The 22,856-nt window shown below is 41.7% G+C and overlaps 1 protein-coding gene across 2 annotated transcripts in view; it reads right to left on the bottom strand.

The window, feature by feature from the left end:
- Positions 1-20,131, bottom strand: part of ULK2 (unc-51 like autophagy activating kinase 2) — an 88,118-nt gene extending 67,987 nt beyond the window's left edge. Inside the window, exons 1-3 of one of the 2 annotated variants that reach the window (XM_004446501.5) lie at positions 19,958-20,131; positions 18,620-18,712; positions 17,452-17,493 (exon numbers count right to left, since the gene is read on the bottom strand). In XM_004446501.5, coding sequence (XP_004446558.1) covers positions 17,452-17,493; positions 18,620-18,712; positions 19,958-20,047 — 225 coding nt within the window. In that variant the 5' untranslated portion in view covers positions 20,048-20,131. The remainder of the gene's footprint in view (positions 1-17,451; positions 17,494-18,619; positions 18,713-19,957) is intronic. The other variant, XM_012523736.4, reaches the window with a different exon arrangement.
- Between the last annotated feature and the right edge of the window lie 2,725 nt (positions 20,132-22,856).

The following is a 22,856-nucleotide window of genomic DNA, read 5'->3' on the forward strand; positions in this document are numbered from 1 at the left end:
AGTCCCAGTAGTACCTTAAAAAAAAAAAACTTTCCCACAGAGAAATAGTCTCCGTGCCTCCTAAAAACAAATGAAGAAACAACAAGCAAACAAAGGAAAAAACAACTCAGGGGAGTCAATGTAGCTCAGTGGTCGCGCACTGGCTTCCCATATACAAGCTCTGGGGCCTCATTCCCCAGCCCTGATACCTCTAAAAAAAAATTATGCACAAATGCAAAAGGCTAAGAATAACTAAATATATAATCCAGAATAAAAATAAACGTTGAAGGACTTACCTACCAGATATCAAGACATACTAAAACTATAACAATTTGGAAAAAAACAGAAGGCCCGCACATATGTGGTCACTAATTTATGACAAAACTGACAATACAGTAAGAAGGAAAAAGGCTGTCTAGTCAACAAATGATCATGGACAAACTGGCTAGCCACTTGTAAAAAAAAAAGAATAGATTCTTGGACCCACCTCATACCATATACAAAAATGATTTCTAGGAAGATTACAGAGCTACATGTAAAAAAACAATAAAGCTTTTGGAAAGAAACACAGGAGAACATCTTCATGACATCTGGGTATGTAAAAATACAGCACAAAACCAGAAATATAAAGGGAAGATATGATAAACTGTACAAAAGTAAAATTAAGAATATCTGTTCATCAAAATAAACCATTCAAAGAGTAAAAAGGAAAGTCACAAGTTGTCACAGTCATTTACAACACATATATACACCCAAGGACTCATATCCACAATATATAAAGAACTCTTCCAAATCAACAGCAAAGACCAACAATCTAAAAGAGAAAAAAAAAAAAGGGCAGGAGACTCCCATGGGAATTTCACAAAAAGGATATTTAAATGGCTAACAAACTCATAAAAGGTGATTCAGTAGTCATCAGAGAACTGCTAATTAAACCACAGAAAGATACCCACCAGAATAGGTAAAACTGCCAAGTGTTGGCAAGGATATGGAGCAACTGAATCACTCCAACACCTGCTGGTAAAGAGTATAAACCAGTACACTGACAGTATCCAGAACACACCCTATCATCCAGAAATTCCTCATCTAGAGACTTCCCTTGAAAAACCCATTTCAACACCGGAATGGTGGGGGGGGAGGATAGTGGAAAAGAAGGGGAAAACATAGCAACAAGCCATTTTTATTGCTTCTACTCTTAGGGAAATGCCTGGGATGGAAGGAGCATAAAAATAATAAAAAATTAACAAGGAAGTCTTGATTTGGAAAGATGACCTTAGCACAGTATGCCTCTTTTTAAAAATGCCATATCTGTTAAAAAAAAAAAAGTATATGCATTTAAAAATTAAAAATGAAGTCTTGAAGGACACATAACAATGGTTTCTTCCAGAAAAAGGAAATAAAGGGAAGTAAAAGAAGAGGGCCCCCTTTTTTACCTTATGTACTACTAGACCATTTGAACTGTTTTACACCAAGGATCTATTACTTTTGTAATTTAAACGATCAAGAAAGTGAATTTAAACACTAAATTTAAAAAATTATAAATTCCTGAAGTTGAATAAAGTCAGACAGCATGAGTAGGTAATTCTCTCCAGCCGAATTCAGATGCCCAGATGCAGAAATGGGGAAAACTGCAGTATGATTCAAAGAAACAGAAAATAAATAACAAGAGAAAGATTCAAAGAAAAGCTCCTGGTTCCAAAGACCCAAATCCTCTCATAGCTCTGCTACATTTCTTAATTCATTCTCTACCCTTCAGGCAGCTCCTGTGAGTTACCCCATAGGATAAGAGCAAACACCCCATTCTTGCAATCCTCAGGTTTTTTTCCTTTGGGGTGCCTGGTATTAGCCCACCTCAGTTTATCCTCACAGCATCCTATGAATAAGCAGGGTAGGAATCATCCTCCTCACTTATTGGGGGAGAGGTTGTTAACAAGGTCCTAAACTGAATTCTCCTTATTTCCCCTCAGGGCTCTTCCTCTTAGATCATACGCTAAAAATCGTGGAGCTGCAAAACACAACAAATTTAAACCCATTTCTAGTACCGACTAGATACAAAACAGCACAAGTTCATGAAAAAAACTTTGTTCATATCTCAATAATACGAACTACACCAAAAGTGCAAAATATTTACAATACAGCACACTGACCTCAAATAAATTTATAAATTGAAAACTAAGTATCTGCCTAATCTGAACCTAATTTGCTTATCCTTCTTCAAATTGCCTAAATCCTAAGTTTTTAACAGTCCTACCAAAAAAATGTCATTTTCTTCTGCAATTATCCTCAAAAACGGGTAAAACTGGATAATGGGGGGGATAATGGGGGGGAGGGGACGGCGCTTTCTAGAAAGTAAGTTTGGTCTTCACATGATTCCTTTGCACATAAATTCCAGAAATCCAAAATATAAATGTGAAAAAATGAAACCATAAGGACTAGAAGAAAATAATATGCGGGAACATTTTTATAATCCTGGGGTGGAAAAATCTTTACATGAAATGAAACCTAATGGTCATTAATGAACAGATGGATAAAAATAACTATGTAAGAATTTCCATATAAAGAGAGGCTAAAATAAGAAAACTCCCACAAAACAAGTTTTAATACATATGACAAAGTGCTGTCTACTCTGATTCCCTTTTCATCTCCTATAGTCCAAGTACCCAAATACTACTAATTCAATCTCCTAAATATCTTGCCAATCTGTCCAGGTCTCCTCATCACCACTGGTGCTGCCATTCTCTGTCACCCAGACTCATGCCAACAGCCTCCTAAATGGCTGCCCATATCCAGTCCTACACTTTTTCCATGGAGCAGCCAGTGTTTTATATATGTTAATACACCACCATGCCAATTAATTTATAATGGACAATATTTCTTTCTCTAACCATAATGGCTAAGTCTGATACTCAATTATATGCACTTCCTTCCTGGTAGTTCAATTAATAATCAAAAGATGGCCCAATGAGAACCATGGGTGGGGTTAGAAGTACGGAATGGGGACTTAATGCTTAATGGGAACAGAGTTTGTTTGGGGTGACAGAAAAATTTTGGTAATGGATGGTGGTGATGTAACACCACTGTAAATGTAATTAACATCATTGAACCGTACACCTGAAAATGGTAAAATGAGAAATATGTTGTATACAAGTTAACACAAAAAAATTTTAAGATTTCCCAATGATTATAGAACGAAACAAGCAAAAGTGGATACTGTTTCCCCACAAAGAAAACTGCTTTTTTATTATAAAGATACATGCCTACTGAAAAAAGAAAAATTCACTTTAACCTCACCATCTGAGAGATGCCCTATTAAGATGTTAGTGATCATGCTTCCATGCACCTATTTATTTCTAGAAGATTTATTTATTTCTCTTCCCTTCCCACCCCCCGTTGTCTACTCTCTGTCCATTCACTGTGTGTTCTTCTGTGTCTGCTTACATTCTTGCAATGTGGCACCCGAACACTGTGCCATTTTTTTTTTTGTTGCGTCATCTTGCTGCATCAGCTCTCCGTGTGTGCGTCGCCACTCCCAGGTGGGCTGCGTTTTTTTTCACACGGGGCGGCTCTCTTGCAGGGCACAATCCTTGCCTGTGGACCATCCCTAAGTGGGGGACACCCCTGCGTGGCATGGCACTCCTTGCGTGGCAGCACTGCGCGTGGGCCAGGAGGCCCTGGGTACAGAACCCTGGACCCTCCACATGGTAAGTGGACGCTCTATCAGCTGAGCCACAACAGCTTCCCCCATGCACCTATCTGAAGACACACTCACACTCAAAGAACGCATGCTTTTTATTCTATCATGGGCTTTTTTTTTTTGAACAAGTCAAAATTGATACATGGTGATAAAGCATAAATCCATCCAAAATGTACAATGGTATTCAGTGTAATCACATATTCATACATTCATCACTTTAAACATTCTTAGAGCACTTTCATTATTCCAATAATTAAAAAAAAAAACTCATTATCTCTCAATCTCTTTATGCTTCCCCTGCCATACACAGCTATTCTTTTTCCTTCTCTCTAGTATATTTTGTATTTATATTTTGTAAAAACAGTCCTATATATATGCAGTATCACCCAGACTCGTGTTTTACATGCAGTTTTTCTATCTTACAGAGTCCCAATGTTAACAGTTCTTGGCTTCCTTTTAGTAATATACATGGCCTTAGACTTTTCCTTTCAGTCACTGTCATACCCATACAACAGCACTGCTAGTTACAAACACCATGATATGCTTTACCATTTCTATTCTTTTCCAAAGATTTACAAACAACCTTTTTACCAAGTCTGCACAGATTAACCCTTGGCTTTCCATTCTCTACCCTCTCTATTTGCTGGTGACCTATATTCTAATTATTAACTCCATGAGCTTACACAACATACTTAGTTCATAATAGGGCAATCATACAGTACTTGTCCTTTTGTGTCTGGTTGTTTCACTCTACATAATGTCCTCCAGGTTCATCCATTTACATTTATTTTACATTTAAAAATGTAATCCATTTATATTTATTTGCTTACCGTCACATCCCCCCTGTAAGCAGCCAATGTTTATATCTGGTTTGTATCCTTCCTATCTTTCTCCTGCTCATATAATTATAAATTAAACATATATATATACACACATACACACAAATACATTCACATTTTGTTTTGAAAAGACCTATTTTATAAATATATATCTGAATGTTACTTTTCTCACTCAATAATACACTATGTAAATCCCTCAAGTCAACTGGATGTATAGCTCCTTTTTAATAGCTGTGTTACATTTCATAACGTAGAAATACCACTGTTTATTCAACCATTTCCTTATTAAGGAACATTCCAATTTTGCCCATTATAAGCAATGATACAATGATTCTGACACATATACCCTAATTCTCATTCTTTTATAATAAGCTATGGGTTACGTGACCATATTCAGCATTTCTTAGTAAAAAGGCATGTGTATTTTTTTCTCCCCTTCCCACTCCTACTCTCCCACCATGCTGTTTTTGCTGTCTATGCCCATTCGCTGTATGATCTTCTGTATCTATTTCTCTTTTTGTTTTCTCTTCTCATCTTTCTCCTCTAGGATTCACCAGGATTCAATCCTGGGGACCTCTGATGTGGAGAGAGGTTCCTTGTCAATTGTGCCACCTCAGTTCCTGGTCTCTACTGTGCTTCACCTTGACTTTTCCCTTTGTCTCTCTTTTGTTGTACCATCATCTTGCTGCGTGACTTACTTGAGCAGGCACTCGGCTTGCCACGCAGGTGCTGGTTCACTGCACGGGCACTGGCTCACCACACGGGCACTCACGAGGGCACTCAGCTCACCACTGGGCACTCGGCTTGCCACGAGGGCACCCACATGGGCATTCAACTCACCATGCATGCACTCAGCTTGCCATGGGCATGTGTGTTTTTAACGATAACAAATATTCCTCTTGATTCAAATATTTTTAAACTACCTACTATATACAACACTGTTGTATATAGTAGGCGCTGATTAGAGAACAGTAAGCAAATAGATAAAAAATGCCTTACCCTCAGTAAGCTTATATTCTAAAGAGGAAGGGTCAGAAGACAAAATAAATATATGATGTATGTTCGAGGGTGTAAGTGTTTTGGGGAAAAAGTAGGGAAGAGGTATAGAGCATGCATGAGAAGGGATTCCAATTTGATTTAGGAGGGCTAAAGAAGGCTTCATTGAGAAGACAGTATTTGAACATAAAACTAAAACAAGTTTGGGGAATATCTTTGGGACACATCATTGTATACGACAGATAGAGATTTTCACAAACTATTATCTGTCAGTATTTGTAAAAAATACCTTTTCTGCATTTTTGAGGTATAATTCATACATGCTAACATGATAAAAACACCTATGTAGCCACCCCTCTCATCAAAGTACAGACATTTCCACTGCCCCAGAAAGTTCCTTTATGCCCCTTTGCAGTCAATCTCAACTACCAAGAGGCAACCTCTGGTCTGATCTCCCTGATTTCTATCACCATAACTGAGTTTTGTCTCTTATTCAAATTCACACCAACAGAATCATACAGTAGTTGTATGTGCCAGGCTTCTTTTTTACAGTATAATGTTATGACATTTATCAAGCTGGTTCCCTTCTATTGCATATACCTTATCTTACCCTCCTAGATATCGAGATCCACCAATTTCAACATTTTGCCACAATGCTCTATCATTCTCTCCATTTATTCATCTAGCTAGCTGGCTGGTTATTTATCAATCCATTTTCTGAATACTTGAATAAATGTTACATAAATCATACTCCTTGAACACTTAATACTGCCATGTACATTTCCTAGGAACAAGGTGTATTAGTCAGCCAAAGGGGTGCTGATGCAAAATACGAGACACTGGTGGGTTTTTTATAAAGGGTATTTATTTGGGGTAGGAGCTTATAGACACCAGGCCATAAGCATAAGTTACTTCCCTCACCAAAGTGTATTTCCCTTTTTTTTTTTATTTCTCTCCCCTTCCCCGTCCCCGCCCCCTCAGTTGTCTGCTCTCTGTGTCATTCGCTGTGTGTTCTTCTGTGACCGCTTCTATCCTTATCAGCAGCACCCGGAATCTGTGTTTTTTTTGTTGAGTCATCTTGTTGTGTCAGCTTTCCGTGTGTGCGGGACCATTCTTGGGCAGACTTAACTGTACTTTCTTTCGTGCTGGGTGGCTCTCTTTACGGGGTGCACTCCTTGCACGTGGGGCTCCCCTACACGGGGTACACCCCTGCGTGGCACGACACTCCTTGCACGCATCAGCACTGACCATGGGCCAGTTCCATACGGGTCAAGGAGGCCCAGGGTTTGAACCGTGGACCTCCCATGTGGTAGGCATGTGCCCTGTCCTTTGGGCCAAGTCTGCTTCCCACCAAAATCTATTTTCATGTGTTGGAGCAAGATGGCTGCCAACATCTGTGAGGGTTCAGGCTTCCTGGGTTCCTCTCTTCCTGGGACTTGCCTCTTTCTAGGCTTAGCTGCTCATTCACTGGTCTCTGCAGCTGCAAACTACTACGTGAACAGCTTGTGTCTCTTTCTGGGGCCTTCTCTCTTTCCTCAAGACCAAGCTCCTCTGTATGCTTACTTCGTGGGGCTCCAGCTCAAAATCCCAACATCAAAACTCCAACTAACTCCTCTGCTCTATCATATAATTTTATCTGTTAGTCCTCGCTCACCAAGGGAGTGGGGACTCAACATCCTACTGACGTGGCCCAATTCAAGAACTAATCATAATTTAATCACACCCAGGTACAGACCAGTTTAAAAACATAATCCATTATCTATTTTTGGAATTCATAAAACATATCAAACTACTACAGACTTGAACAGACATTTGTCCAAAGAAGAAATACAAATGGCAAAAAAACACATGAAAAAAACGGAGATTGTGAAAAGGAAACAACATTACTAGTGACTAGGAAAATGCATTTCAAAGCTACAAGGAGATATTTCACAAGTATTAGAATGACCACTATTAAAAAGATAGGGAGGGAAACGGACTTTGGCCCAGTGGTTAGGGCATCCGTCTACCACATGGGAGGTCCGCGGTTCAAGCCCCGGGCCTCCTTGACCTGTGTGGAGCTGGCCCATGCGCAGTGCTGATGTGCGCAAGGAGTGCCGTGCCACACAGGGGTGTCCCCCGCGTAGGGGAGCCCCACGCGCAAGGAGTGCACCCATAAGGAGAGCCACCCAGCGCGAAGGAGGGAGCAGCCTGCCGAGGAATGGCGCCGCCCACACTTCCCGTGCCGCTGACGACAACAGAAGCGGACAAAGAAACAAGACGCAGCAAAAAGACACAGAAAACAGACAACGGGGGAGGGGAGGGGAATTAAATAAATAAAAATAAATCTTTAAAAAAAAAAAGATAGGGAGAACACTAAACCAGCAAGATGGCAGCAGAGTAAGGAGTTCCAAGAGTTAGTTCCTGCTACAGGGCAGTTAGCAAACACCCAGGGCTCTCTGGAGTTAGCTGAAGCACCTGTTTGGGGGCTTCAGGAGACCAGAAGTGAATCCTGCGACATCCTTGAAGGAATGGAAAGAGGAACTGCCCATCTTCAGAGAAGATTTAGAAGTAGAGCGCTCCACGCCACAGAGGCCAGTGCCCATCCTCCACTGGAGACACAAGCCACCTCAGGAGCTGTTCCACAGCTGGAATTGAAAGCTCCACTTCCCAAAAACAGATAGGGAAGAGACGGTTGGGCAACAATTTCAGCTACTAATGAGTAAATTCAGTGGGCTAAAGTATAATCCTAAGAGCTAAAGTTTGAGCCTGTCAAAACCAGAAAGAGGCCGGTAGCTGCCATCTTAACTCTAGACCTGGCATGAGGGGAAGTGGGGTGGACTGAAAATTCCAGGGCTGGTGGGGACCAGCTTCTTTCCATCCAGATCAGCCTGCAGCTCTAGCCAAGGCCCCAGGCCCTGTACCAACCCACTGCAGTCATCTTGCACCCACACTGCATAGATTGCTGCCCACACCTGCAGCTCCATCCCTGTCCCAAGCAGGGGAGAAAGGGGCGTGAAGCTTCATCAGTCTCTCTGGGCAACTACAGTCCAGGCCTACATGACTTGGATTATTCCACACAGCTGAAACTCTGTCCCTACCCATGGCAAAGGAGAAAGTTAGGAGAAGCTTCATGGGTCCCTGGGGAAATGAGGGCAGCTTGAGCCTCCACAGCTTATAGCACCAATTACATCCTTGGCTCCTACTACACAACCAGCAAGACAGAAAGGGCAGGAAGCCCTAAACTAAAAAGAAAAACTGCATTTAGAATAAATACTCTGGTAAGCCAGATGCCAAGACACCAACAAAAAATTACAATCCACACCAAGAAACAGGAAGATATGGCCCAGTTAAAGAAAGAAGATAAGCCTCCAGATGACATAAAGGAGTTGAGACAACTAATCATAGATATTCAAACAAATCTCCTTAATAAATTTAATGGGATGGCTAAAGAGATTAAGGATATGACACAGGATCAGCACAAAGTAGAATCTGAAAGCATACTCAGAAAAATAGCAGATCTTATGGGAATGAGAGGTGCAATAAATGAAATTTTAAAAACACTGGAATCATGTAATAGTAGATTTGAGGAAGCAGAAGAAAGGATTAGTGAACTTGAAAGAATGGCCTCTGAAAGTGAACATACAAAAGAGACGAAGAATGGAAAAATTTGAACATCATCTCAGGAAACTACATGACAGCAAAAGGCGGCTAACATGTGTGTCACAGGTGTCCCAGAAGGAGAAGAGACAAGAAAGGGGGCAGAAGAAATATTTGAAGAAATAATGGTAGAAAATTTCCCAACCCCATTGAAGGATGTAGATATCCATGTCCAAGAAACACAATGTACTCCCACCCAAAAAAATCCAAATAGACCAACTTCAAGACATACTCTAATCAGAATGTCAAATGGCAAAGACAAAGACACAATTCTGAGAACAGCAAGAGAAAAGCAATGCATAACATATAAGGGATAATCAATAAGATAAAATGCTGATTTCTCACCAGAAACCATGGAGGCAAGAAGATAGTGGTCTGATATATTTAAGACACTACAAGAGAAAACTTCCAGCCAAGAATCTTATATCCGGCAAGACTGTCTTTCAAAAATGAGGGCGAAATTAGAATATTCACAGATAAACAGAAACTGAGAGAATTTCTAAGCAAGAGACGAGATTTTCAGGAAATCCTAGAGTATGCTAGAGCCCAAAAAGAAAAGACAGGAGAGAAAGGCCTGGAAGACAGTCTAGAAATGCAGATTATATCAATAAAAGTATCAAAAGAGTGGTAAAAATAAAATATGGTAGATAAAACTCAAATAGTCAGGAATAAACTTAATCAACAATGTAAAGCACTTGTATTCAGAACACAGCAACTCACTGTTAAAAGAAATCAAAAAAGGCCTAAATAACTGGAAGACCATCCATATTCATGGATTGGAAAACTAACTATCATTAAGATGTCAATTCTACTCAGATTGATATACAGATTCAATGCAATCCTGATAAAAATTCCACCAGCATTAAAAACAAAAAAAAGTGAAAACACAATCATCGAAATTATTTGGAAGGGTAAGGGGTCCGAATAAGCAGAAAAATCATAAAAAGGAAAAGCAAACCCTCATCTCCAGACTTTAAATCATATTACCTAGGTATAGTGGTAAAAAAACAGCATAGTACTGACATAAAGACAGGCACAAAGACCAATGAAACCAAACTGGTGGTTCAAAAACAAACCCTCACATGTATGGCCAAGTGATTTTTGACTAGCCTGTCATACCCACACAGTTTGGGCAGAACAGTCCATTCAACAAATGGTGCCGAAAGACCTGGATATCCAGAGCCAAAAGAAGGAAAGAGGACCCCTATCTCATACCTTATCCAAAAATTAACTCAAAATGGATCAAAAATCTAAAAGTAAAAGCAAGAACTGTAAAGCTTCTAAAAAGAAATTTTAGGAAATGTCTTCAAGACCTGGTGGTAGATGGTAGATTCTTGAAGGAGATGAGGAGGACTGAGATGGACTACTAATGCTTAATGTATGTAGAAGTTTTAATTAGCTTTACTGTAAAAGTGTGGAAATGTATAGAGCGGATGGTAACAAATAATGAGTAACAGCTCGTTTATAAATGGGGATGTGGTTGAAAATGGTAGTCTAGGGATGTAAATGCCAACTGACAGAATGCTTGAGAATAATCTAGGACCTGAATAGCACAGTAAACCAAGAGGTGGATGAGAATTGTGGTTGATGGTACAGATGCAAGAGTGCCCTTTGTGAGCCAGAGCAAATGTACCTCACTACTGCAAGGTGGTGGGAATGTGAAGCATGGGAAAAATACAACTGGAGTGACATATGGACTCTGGTCAGCAATAATATAACATTCTTGCATCTATACCAAGATGTCCTGTGTTGATAATGAGGCAGTATGAAAAATGTGAGCCAAATGTACACTATGGACATGGTAACAATCAGAATATTATCTTATCTGTAAAAAATGTTCCACCAGTGTGGTGTGTTGATAGAGGGGTGCTGTCTGAAATTTCTGCACATGTGCATGATTGTTTTATGAGTTTACAACTTCTGTCATACAAAATATATTTTAAAAATAATAGGGTGGGTTGGGGGAAAAACACACCAAATGTAAGATAAGGACTATAATTAGTAGTAAGATTTTGACAATACTCTTTCATAATCTATAACAAATGTCTCAAAACAATGCAAGATGTTGGTGGAGGGTTGATGGATGGGACCCCTATATAATGTTATACATGTTTGCTTTCTAAGTTCACAATTTTTACTAGACACCTACTTATGTATGTTCATATATAAATGATATAAAAATAATAGGGTGGCTTGGGGGAAAAATACTTTGGTTAGTAGTAATATTTTGACAATGATCTTTAATCATTAGTTAACAAGGTTTAACAACAATGCAAGGTATTGGTGGTAGGGTGAGTTATGAGAGTCCTGTATGATATTATACATGTTTATTTTATAAGTTCACAACTATTACTATAAACTTATTGTTCATGTATGTTTATATATAAATGATATACTTCAATAAATTAATTCAAAAAAAAAAAAAGATAGGGGAAGCAAATGTGGCTCAAGCAGCTGGGCATCCATCTACCACATGGGAAGTCCCAGGTTCAGTTCCCTGTGCCTCTTAAAGGAGACGAGCAAGACAGCGGGCTGGCACAGCAAGCAGACGCAACAAGATGACACAACAAAGAGACACATGAGGTAACACAATGACCGACATAACAAGCAGGGAACAGAGGTGGCTCAAGGGACAGGGCTCCCCCCTCCCACATGGGAGGTCCCAGGTTCAGTTCTTAGTACCTCCTAAAAAGACAAGCAAACACAGAGAGCACATAGAAAGCAAACAGCGAGCAGAAACAATGAAGGGGAGGCAGATAAATAAATTTTAATAAAATAATAAAATTCTTTAAAAAAAGAAAACTACAAATATTGGAGAGGATATGGAAAAGTAGGAACACTTACTGTTGGTGGGAACACTGCATGGTAGTTACTGTGGAGGACCATTTGGCAGATCCTAAGGAAGCTAAATACAGATTTGCCATGTGACCCCAGCAATACCACTACTAGGTATATATACCCAAAAGGACTGAGAGCCGGGACACAAACAGATATCTGTATATCGGTGGTCGATTATTCACAATTGCCAAAAGAACAGAAACAGCCCAGGTGTCCGTCAACCAATGAACGGATAAATGAATTGTGTATACATACAATGCAGTATTATGTAGCTGAAAGAAAAAATGAAGTCGTGAAGCATATAACAACATGGATGAAACTGGAGGACATTATGTTAAGTGAAGCAAGCCAGGCATGAAAAAACAAATCCTGATTGTGCTAATACTGTGTAAACTCATGGAATTAATAACTAGAATATAGGTCACCAGAAAATAGAACGAAGTTAGAGAACAAAAAGCTAAGGGTTAATCTGTGCCAAAATGGTAAAAAGTTTGTAAATCTTTGGAAATGAATAGAAATAGTGAAAGCACACCATAATGTTTGTAACTAGCAGTGCTAATATATAAGTATACTGGTTGAAAGGGAAAGTCTAAGATCATGTACGTTACTAGAAAAAAGCTTAAAAATGTATTAACAACATGGGACTGTATGGCACACTGAAACCTCACATGAAATATGAGTATGGGTAATAATGTGTATATAAGACTGTTTTTCTTTGAAACTGAACGAATGTATGTTAATGTTACAAGATGTTAATATCAGACAACCAAATCAAACTACAGACAGTAATATATAGTAGTAATTAATAATCTTCCATTAAGGGTTGACAAAATAAATAAAGGAAATACACTAAGTGAAGAAGCTAGACAAAAAGTACTAAATATTGTTTGACTTCATCTATACAAAATATACAAATAAATTGGAGATGGAAACAGAATAGTAGCTATGTACGGCAGGGGAAGCAGAGAGAGATTGACAGGTGATATTAAGGGGTCGAGGGTTTGTTGTGGTTTTTTTGGTCTGCTTTATTATATTATTATTATTATACTGAAAATGCTCTAATAATGACTGAAGTGATGAATGCACAACTGTGTGATTATACCAAATACCACTGATTGTATACTTTGGATGGACTGTATGTTTTATTAATATGCATCAATAAAATTGATTTCTTTAAAAGTCTGTCTAGTCTTGTCTCAGGTCTGTTCCTCCTCACTGATGGTTTCTAATGCCTTTGCCTGGGCCTTCACTTCCTATTTCTTTTTATGCTTTGTAACCTTTTGTTGAAACCTGACATTTTGGTATTTTAATGTATTATCGCTGGAATTTAAACTCTGAAGCATCTGTTCCTTAAGCTGTTCCTTAAGCTCATTATCCAGCTAGTGCTATGATTGGGCTTTCCTTGAGTGGCAGGAGCTAACTACAACAACAACAAAATATCTTTCTCTGCTTGCAGAGTGGCAGAGTGGCTGGTGTGAGTGTGCTGCTTCAGGGTTTATTCAGACAAGGAGTTTGGTGAATAGCTCCAGGCCAAAGGCAGGGGTCTCCCTGGTCCTTTCTGAGCCTATGTCCTGTCTAATCATGGGCATGTGTATGTGGTTCTAGGATATTCCCCATTTACAAAAACAGGAACGTCCCCTCTTCCCTAGGAAACAATTTCCTCCCAGCCAGGCCCAGGCACCTACTCTAAGTGGTAGAGCCAGCAATCCCTTGTCCCAGGCAGGCACCTGACTGCTCCTCCACCGTGGTGCTCTGTAGGAAAGCCTTCCACAGGTAGGGAACTTCTGGGATCCAAGTTCCTCAGGCCACCACCAGACAGATGGGGCCAGACATAAACACTGCCAGTATGTGCAGCTCCTAGTATATGCACGAGGCTTACTCTGCTGCCTCCCTAATGGGTGAAGGGATGCATGCTGGGTGGGGGCGGGGGGCGCCAAGAGATCCTACCCCTTTTAAGGAGTCTTTTTCTTGATTTGGCCCTCACCCTATTACTATTGTCCTTTAGCTGTTTTCCAGAGCTTTGAGAAAGACGCTGTAGCCAGTGCTTGCTGATTGTTCAAATCTTGCATGTGGGGACGGAGCCCTGATGCCTCTCACGCTGCCATCCTGATGAAGGCATGGGCCGGATATTCTTATCTTGATTTAAAATGCTTTCCTATCCCCTGGATTACATATAGTCATCTAAATATTATTCTAAGATTGTTACTATTTATTTTCTATATTTAAGCCTTTAATTCATTTAGAAATTATTTTAGAAAATGAGACAGAGATCAAACTATTTCTTCTCAACTGTCTCAGTTTTGCCAGCACCATCTATCTATTCAAAGAATCATCTTTTTCTCACTATACTAAAAGTTACCAAGAGGTGGATATTTATCCAGACCCCAGACAAACATGCTGGCAAGTTCCTAAACCACCATGCTTATCTGGTGCTCAGGATGCTCAAGGAGATTCATCTTTTGAAAATGGTAACACCCTCCTGCTTTAAAAATGCTGCAAAGACTTTGCACTGCCCTTTAGAATAAAGATTACTTCTGGCCCCTGCTAACCTCTCCAGTGTTTCGAGCACTACTCTCTCCCTTACTCTCGTGTTCCTTTCACACCGGCCTCCTTCCGTTCCTTAAACTCAGCGATTAGTCCTGTCTTGTGGGCTTTACAGAAGGCCCTGTCTGCTTGGGAAGCTTACTTGCTCTTTTCTCACCAACCCCTAGCCCAGCCTCTTTCCACTCACCCATCAAGTCTGTTTAAACATCATTTCTTCAGAAAGTATTTCTTCAGCCTACAAAGTGGGGTGCCCCACTCTCCTAACCCCTGTATTGTTTCTTCCATCCCTCTCCAGGACTTCTCCCTTACAGTGCTTTGTACACCTAGAGTTAGTAACTATTTGCTTCATGTCATCTTCCCCAAATACTGCAAGTTCCACCGGGGCAAGAACCATTTCTACTGTGTTCACCACTATACCCCTGCACATCTCATTAACTGGCCCAAGAAATCAGTAAGAAAAATGAACACAATAGAAGCATCTCAGAACAACAACAGGAAAGTCACAGAAGAATCAACAAAAGGCAAATAAAACACAAAGATGACCAACGCACTAATGATTTTTAAAATGAAAAACAAAACAAGATATTTCCTCCTATGAGATTGTTTAAAAAAAAAAAAAGGTCACTATTGGTCAAAATACACTGGTGCCATTTGCCGGGAGACAACATGGTAACCGTAATGTTTGACCTAGCAATTCCACTTCAAGGAACTTATTCTGCAGGAACATTCACACAAATATGCAAAGATATATGTACACAGCCTCCTATGCAGCACTGTTTCTAATAGGTAAAAATAAGAAACAACCCAAATGGTCATAATAGGGTTTTGTCTGTTTGGTGTTTTTTAGGAAATACCAGGGATTGAACCAGGGACCTCATCTATGCAAAGAAGGCACTCAGCCACTGAGCTACACCCACGCCACTGTAACAGAGTTTTGTTCTTTTGTTTTTGTCTTTCAAAGGGGATTTTAAGTAACTAAATTACCATTTGGTCCTACAGTATTACACGAATATGAAAAAAGTATCCAAGTTCCATTAATTTAAACAAAACAAGGTGCATTTCTTGTAAAAATACTAACAAACGTCTCACAATAAAAAGTTTTAAAAATTTGGTATATATGACTACAGAATAACATACATAAATTTAGAAAACTTTAAAAGAAATACACCAAACTGTGGTTATCTCTGGGAGTTGTCATTTCCTTTCCAATTTATTCATTTTTAATGGCAACGTTTAATGATTTTAACTATGAATAAACATTACTTTTGTAATTAGAGGGGGAAATATGTTTACGTGTCATCTAAATGGAAACACGATTTTTACAAACAAAAATACATACAAATATGTACATAGAGTTTAGACTAATCTCCAAAACTGATGGCCAATACAAATTATATTCAAGTTGACAGAATTACTGCACTTAGCCTCTAAAGGTTCTGTGCCTTGTGATGAAAAAGTAGTTTCAAGGAAGCAAATCTAAACTATTAGATCAACACTTTGTCTCTTTGATAGTCAAATGCCCAAAACTATACTGATTTGACTGATATTCCTTAAGCATATTTTTATAAATTAGTTTCAGTAGTTACAGTGCACAAATAAACATTTTAATGTAGGCACCTTGAAATTCCTGTTATGTTCCATCATTCAGGTTTTAGAGTGTATGTTCTTCCTAATGGCATCTCATCCTACATAAAACTAAAGCTGGTTCTTAATAATTTTCATTCTAATTATTAAGGAAAAAATCTAAGAATGCCCTCTACCTTTAAAGCAAGACCTACCCTGCAATTGGCAGGTTTTTCCGTACCTCTCCAAGAATGGGACCATTAGAGTTAATACTATTTAATGCTTTCTGTATGAGGCACTGACTTGTCATTCCAATGACTACATGTGGGGAAAAAAAATAACATATAGAATAGTTTGTTTTGTCTCACCCCAATAAAATTAAGCACACTGAGAGCAAGGATATTATTGTTATTCACTGTTTTATTCTTAGCACTTAGAATGACGCCTGGCACATAGAAGCCACTCAAAACCTCACAAAACGAATTTGAATAATTCAAGTCTATACAGAAAATGTTTTACCTCTAGCTAAATATACTCAGCAGAATCACGTAACATGTCCACTAACTTTGCTGGAATTTGTCCACACTGAGCAAAACTAAAGGAAGGGAAAATGTCAATAACGTGTGCTGGGCTGCCATTCAGCCGCAGAACTCTGCCCTGGGGTGAGAGTGCAGCAGAGAGCAACTGTGGCGCCTCCTAGGGCCAACACCGCACCAGCTGTGTGTGGGCTGAAAATTAAAAGGATTTTCACAAAAACAGTATTGCTCCTAAGTATAAGTCAACTACTTCATCTGCTACTGCATGCCCCCCCCAAAAAAACAGTAATTTTCTCCAAAGCAGGGCTTTTTAAAAGGATTTCCAAGGGTACATTTGACAATAAGAAACTGTGCCTTAGAAGATGACTTAAGAACCCAGCCTCCCTACTTCCAAATATAATACAATATTCATAGATATATCTGGGGGATGAGTATGTATGGTTTCTTTGTTATTACTTCTTTTTTAGTACTCCACAATTTACAAATGTTGCTTTCTACAAGAGTCCTTTTACGTTTAGCACAGAAATGCTATATCCAGTGGTGTCAATACTCCTGTACTTGACCTATAATACAATTGCTCCTACAGCATATTATCAATTGTTAATAATTTTACTTATTCAACATATTACTTATTTAGCTTATTGCTCTATGGTATTTTAATTACACCTTGATAAATAAACATACTCAAGCTATATATCTTTTCAATGATAATTATGGTCATTTGCCATTTCCATTAAGATTCACTTAAATTTGTATAAAATAGAACTTTTTTAAATTCCTTAACATACAAACTTAAAAAAAAAAAAGGTCCAAAATAACGTACCTGAACATCATAGAGTGCTACAATATTTTCATGCTGAAGTTCCTGTAAAGGAAATGTATAATTTATAATTTTTCATTTATTCTAATTTAATATATATAATATGCAAATAAAATAGATTCAGGTATATAGACACATATATATACGTATATATACTATATATACACATAAATATACTAAAGACACATATACATATATATATACATATATATATACTACACTTATATTGCTAGACTAGAAACAAGTCAATCTACTAAAGAAATGTGCCTGATCAAAAACCTTACTCAGGGCCTAAAAGTTTTTGTTTTTTTACCACCATCATTTTTTGACTCCTAACAAGACAAGTACTTTCATTTACTAAATAAATGGTATAGTTATTATGGCCCCAGACTTCCTGCTAGTCTTTAAATTTAATATACAATTTCTAAGAGCAAGAGGCATAAAATTCCAGTGAAAGAAAACAAAGTGTAATTCTTAGCTCAAGAATAAATGTTTACCAAAGAGAATATTAGTTTACCACAGAATATTAGTTTTGAGGAAAGCTGATAAGCATCAGATAATGATTACCCATTCACAGTAATTTGGGAAACACTGGGTTCAACACACCCTGATTTTCATTTTCTTTAATGAGCCAAGTGCTTTGTTGACTCCCCAAGAAAGTATTTAGTAAACAGGATTTTCCAAACCTATTTGACCATGGAATCCTTTTTTTTTTTTTCCCTCAAAGCATCTCAACTGGGTAACAATGACTGAGTGAACTAAAAAGGTAACCTCAGAGGAAAATAACTTTCTTCAATTTGCAAGAAATAAAAGACCCCAACCACCCAATCCCTGGCCAAAAAACTTTAATTATAATATGCAAAGGTCAAAAGAAGATGTAAACAATGTGTAAGTGGGACTGCTTCCTCTCAAATAACTAGGGGAAAAAAAGAAATTATGAGAAGGTGAAGTCAATTTTCATAGAATCCCTCTCAACTTTGGCTAACAGCCATAAACATCTATCCAAAGCACTCAGTGTTGCAAAAAAACTAAGCACACAAAAATGAGCGCAACAGTTGAAAATTCTCCAACTTGGGTCCAATTACCAAAAATTGCAAGAGATGTCATCATGCAGTCATTTAATTTAAAAGAAATTATAACTTAATATGAAACACCACATAAAGAAACCTACCTTTAAGATTTTAATTTCCTTTCCAAGCAGTATTTGTGATTTTGACAAGTTCTTTTTATTAATACTTTTAATAGCTACCTCCCAATCAGTTTTCTGAAAAGGAAAAAAAAACAGTGTTACTTCTCTGGAAATTATTCCACAGAAATTAAACAAAAGAAAAATCCGTAAGCACAAAAACGTTTTTAACAAATTAATGTACAATCCTGGGAAAATGGAAGGAACCTCAATCTCCAACAAGAAAATTACGGTGTCTCACTGAATCTCCAACAAGAAAATTACGGTGTCGCACAAGCCAATTAATGCCCTACAACGCCTCGCTAAAAACCAACACCAAGACCAGGTAGTGACAGCGGGGAGAGAGCGGGGATTACAGCCACCTGAAAGTTATCGGGAAATGTGGATAATAAACTTGGAAGGTGGTATGGCTAATTGAAAACGGTCTTTGTTAGCTCGGCAAGATTATAACGCGTTTTAATTTTTCTTCCCCCTGCGCTTTATTTTCTTAATAAATGAAAAGTAAGTGGTATTGATTTTACCTGATAAGCACCAGAGTCAGCCCACTTTGAATATGCTCCCCGGCAACAGACAGAACTGCCAAAACCTTTCAGATTATTTCCAGTCTCGATTGCCCTTTCCAAAATTCTTTAGATTCTAAAGCCTCGTGTGACCCTCTTTGCGAAACAGCAAAGACTGAAACACCAACAGCAACAACAACAACAAAAAAAACCAACCCAGGCATAACGTGCGCTCGTGTTTGCCTTGGAAATGAAGCGTCCGCGCCTCTCCACCACTCGGAGCCAGGGGACCGCACCCCAGGAAGGGAAGAGGGCGCGGGGCGCGCGGGGGGGTGGGGGAGCCAGTGCCTGGAAACGCGATCTCTCCGAGTTCGAGAAAGCCTCCGACCGACGGGAAACCAGCCCGTTTTCCGCTCGGTCGGCGATGATCAACCTCAAAGGTGACAAACCCCGGGAGCCCAGGGCTGGGCGCAGAAGGGCAGAGGTTCGCGCGGGGGCCTCGAGGTGCGCCCTCGGGGTGCCTCGAGGGGGGGAGGCTTTCCTGGACCGCCCCTCTCGGAGGACCCCCGTTCCCCAGGCCCCGGAGGTGGGAAAATCTGCGGCCGGCGGCAGGCGGGGCGCTGCCTAGCAGCTTCGGCCTCCCGACACCTCCCTCGACCAAAACAAACCCCGCGACGCCGACAGCGCGCACGACGCCAGGCCCCGGCGGCGAGCCCAGCCCTCCAGGGGGACTCGGGGCCCGCAGCTCCGCGAAGCTGAGGGACCCCCACGCCGGGGGGTCCGGCTGGGCCGCGCGCGCCGCGAGGCCGAGGGGGCCGCTCACCTGGCGGTGCCGCCCCCGGAAGACCACGGCGAAGGCCCCGTGTCCCACGAGGTCCCTCTTGCTGTACTCGAAGTCGCCCACCACCTCCATGGCGGGGCACGCGGCGGGCGGGCGGGCAGCGGGCCGGGATCAGCGCGGGGGGCCCGCGGGGCCCGAGCGCGCCCGCGGGCGGCCGGCCTGGGGCAGCCGCGGCCCCGGGCCCGGGCGCACGCTCATGCCTGAGAGGCCGGGGCGGAAGCGGGGGAGGCCGCCGCGCGGGGCCGGAGTCAGCGAGGCCTAGCCCGGTCCCGGCCGCTCCTCATGGTCCGGTCCGCCGCCGGCCGCGGGCTGCCTGGCGAAGCGGCCTCGGCGCTGTCGGGCCAGGGGCGCCGCCGCCGTCACTGTGCGCCCCGGGAGCCGCACGCGCGCCCGGGAGAGGTGTGGGCCCCGGGCCTCCCCATCCCCAGCTCGGCGGTCCTCTCCGCCCGGGGCGCTGGTGAAGAAGCGGCCACCGCCCTCGGACCGGCCCAGCCGCGCTCCCGGTGCCTCCCGCCTCGCGAGGTTAACGCTCCCGCGCGCGCCGGCCGCTCCCGCGCGACTGCTGGCCCTCCGCGATGTCAGCAGTTCTTGTAGGCCGCAGCGCGCCGCCAAGGCCCCGCTCCCTCCGCCGCGGAAATGAGTGCGCGCTTTCGGGGCGCGCGGGCTGCAGGCCCGATCACCCACGCAGGCCGGGAAGCGGGGTGCGACCCTCGGCGGCCACGGCTGCTTCCCCTCAGCAGCCCCCGCGCTGGGCCTGGTTGCAAATTAGGGCGCGCCCGGGGCCCGAGTGCGCGGAGGGGCGGGCCTGGAGGGAAGCAGGACTTAACTCTGGCTGCGGGCGGGACTGAGCGACGTCAGACCCCGCGGGGGCGGCGCGGGCGACCCCGAGGCCGTGCGCGCAAACTGCCTGTGGTCCCTGGCCCCTCAGCGTCTACTCATACAGGGTCCCTGAAGGACCAGTCGGGGATTTGATGTGTCTTGGGCGGGGGGAAGGGTCCCGGGGCATGGGTCCCCTTGAGCGCACTGAAGAGCAGATGAACACTCAGGCCGCTCTTCCCAGGAAACGCGCGTCGACTGAGCGCCGCGTTCTCCACAGGCTGTCCCGAGGGCTCCTGCTTCTCCAGCGGAGGCACTCCACCCGCCGTCCCGCCCGTCTGACTTCTGGCTCACCTTGAAAGCCTTAAAAAGAGCTTTCTTTTCTACCTGATTGATTAAAGAGGTTCAAGTGACGAGGAACTTGTCAGCCTGCCGTCGAGGGTGTGCCTTCCTGAGTCATTTTATAAACAAGGGCTTGAAGATAGCGAGGAAACTCAGGCCCCCGAGCCCGCTGTGTGTTCGGGTTCTGTTAGTGTATTTGCTCTCGGGTTAGCGCTCACCACCACCACTACAGCTCCCAGCAGGCTGACCTCTGAGACTGGACGGGGAACCCTCAGATGCCCCACCTTAAAGCAGTGAGCCCCTGGATTCTGACAAAAACCTCCTCCACAAGCTCAAAAAAGCAGGGCCTTGGATTTCCATTCCCACTACCTGTGCATACCTGTGTAATTCCATCCCTGCGTGAACATGTGGCCCATCTGGAGCCTTCAAAAATTCAACCCAGGGGAGCAGATGCAGCCGGCCCAGGAATGGCGCCGCACACACAGGGAGCCGACACAGCAAGATGATGCAACAAAAAGAGATGCAGATTCCCGTGCCGCTGACAGCAACAGAAGCCGACAGAGAAGAACACGAGCAAATGGACACAGAGCACAGACAACTGGGGAGGGGGGCGGGAAGAGGAGAGAAATAAATAAAATAAATCTTAAAAAAAAAAAAGACGCTGCTCTGGGGGAGTGGATGTAGCTCAAGTGGTTGAACACCTGCTTCCCATGCATGAGGCGGGGGGCAGGGTGTCCCCAGTACCTACTAAACGCAAACAAAAAAACAACTCTCATTTGTCCTAGTCACTGCATGTGTGTATGACTGAGTGCTTGGTTCTCCAGTACAAGGCCCAAAAAAGAGCCCGTGGGCACACGCTTGCTTTAAAGACAGAAGTAAAACGACAAATATTGTATGATCTGACTTCTCTGAAATAACTAGAGTATACAAATTCACAGAGACAGAAAATAGATTACAGGGCACCAAGGGTGGAGATAGGGAATAGGGAGTTAATGCTTAATGGGTACAGAGTTTCTCTTTGGGGTGATGGAAAAGTTTGGGTCATGGACAGTGGTGATGCGAGTACAACATTGAGAATGTAATGAATGCCACCGAATGATATACTTGAAAGTGGTTAAAATGGGAAATGTTAAATGGTATGTATGTCACTACAATTGAAAATGTTTTAAAAAAATTAAAAGCTAAAAAAAAATACCTGCTGTACTTGAAAATAGTCATTTAAGGAAAAAAACAAAACAAAACATCAAGTATCCAGCTCATACATATAGGGACATCTGACTTCCAGAACTCATTATTGGAAAAAAGAGGTGGGGGTGAGGCGAGTTTTGTTAAAGAAATATTTAGTTAGAACTATTTGACAGCAAGTAACAAATACCCAATGTAATAAATTAAAAGAATAATTTTTTTAAAGGAATGACACATTGGTCAAATTTAGGCTTTATTCAGTCTCAGAAGCAAGAGGGATTTCCAGTTTGCTGCCAAAAATCACTCAAAGTTGACAATCTGATTCATTTGTATTGATCTTAATTTTTGTCCTATTACCTGCATGAGTGTATGTGTGTGCTGATAAAATAATGAAATCTTTCAGTACTATGAGTAAACAGGAGAGCAGTAACTGCTATGACAAGTCAAATAAATTAGGAATATAAGGGGTGATATGAACTCATTCTTAGTCGAGTGCCGTGGGCAGTCCTGATGAGAAGGGGCTCCTGCTGACGTCACC

Source organism: Dasypus novemcinctus, chromosome 21 (assembly GCF_030445035.2).
Source record: "Dasypus novemcinctus isolate mDasNov1 chromosome 21, mDasNov1.1.hap2, whole genome shotgun sequence".
NCBI classification, from domain to species: Eukaryota; Metazoa; Chordata; class Mammalia; order Cingulata; family Dasypodidae; genus Dasypus; species Dasypus novemcinctus.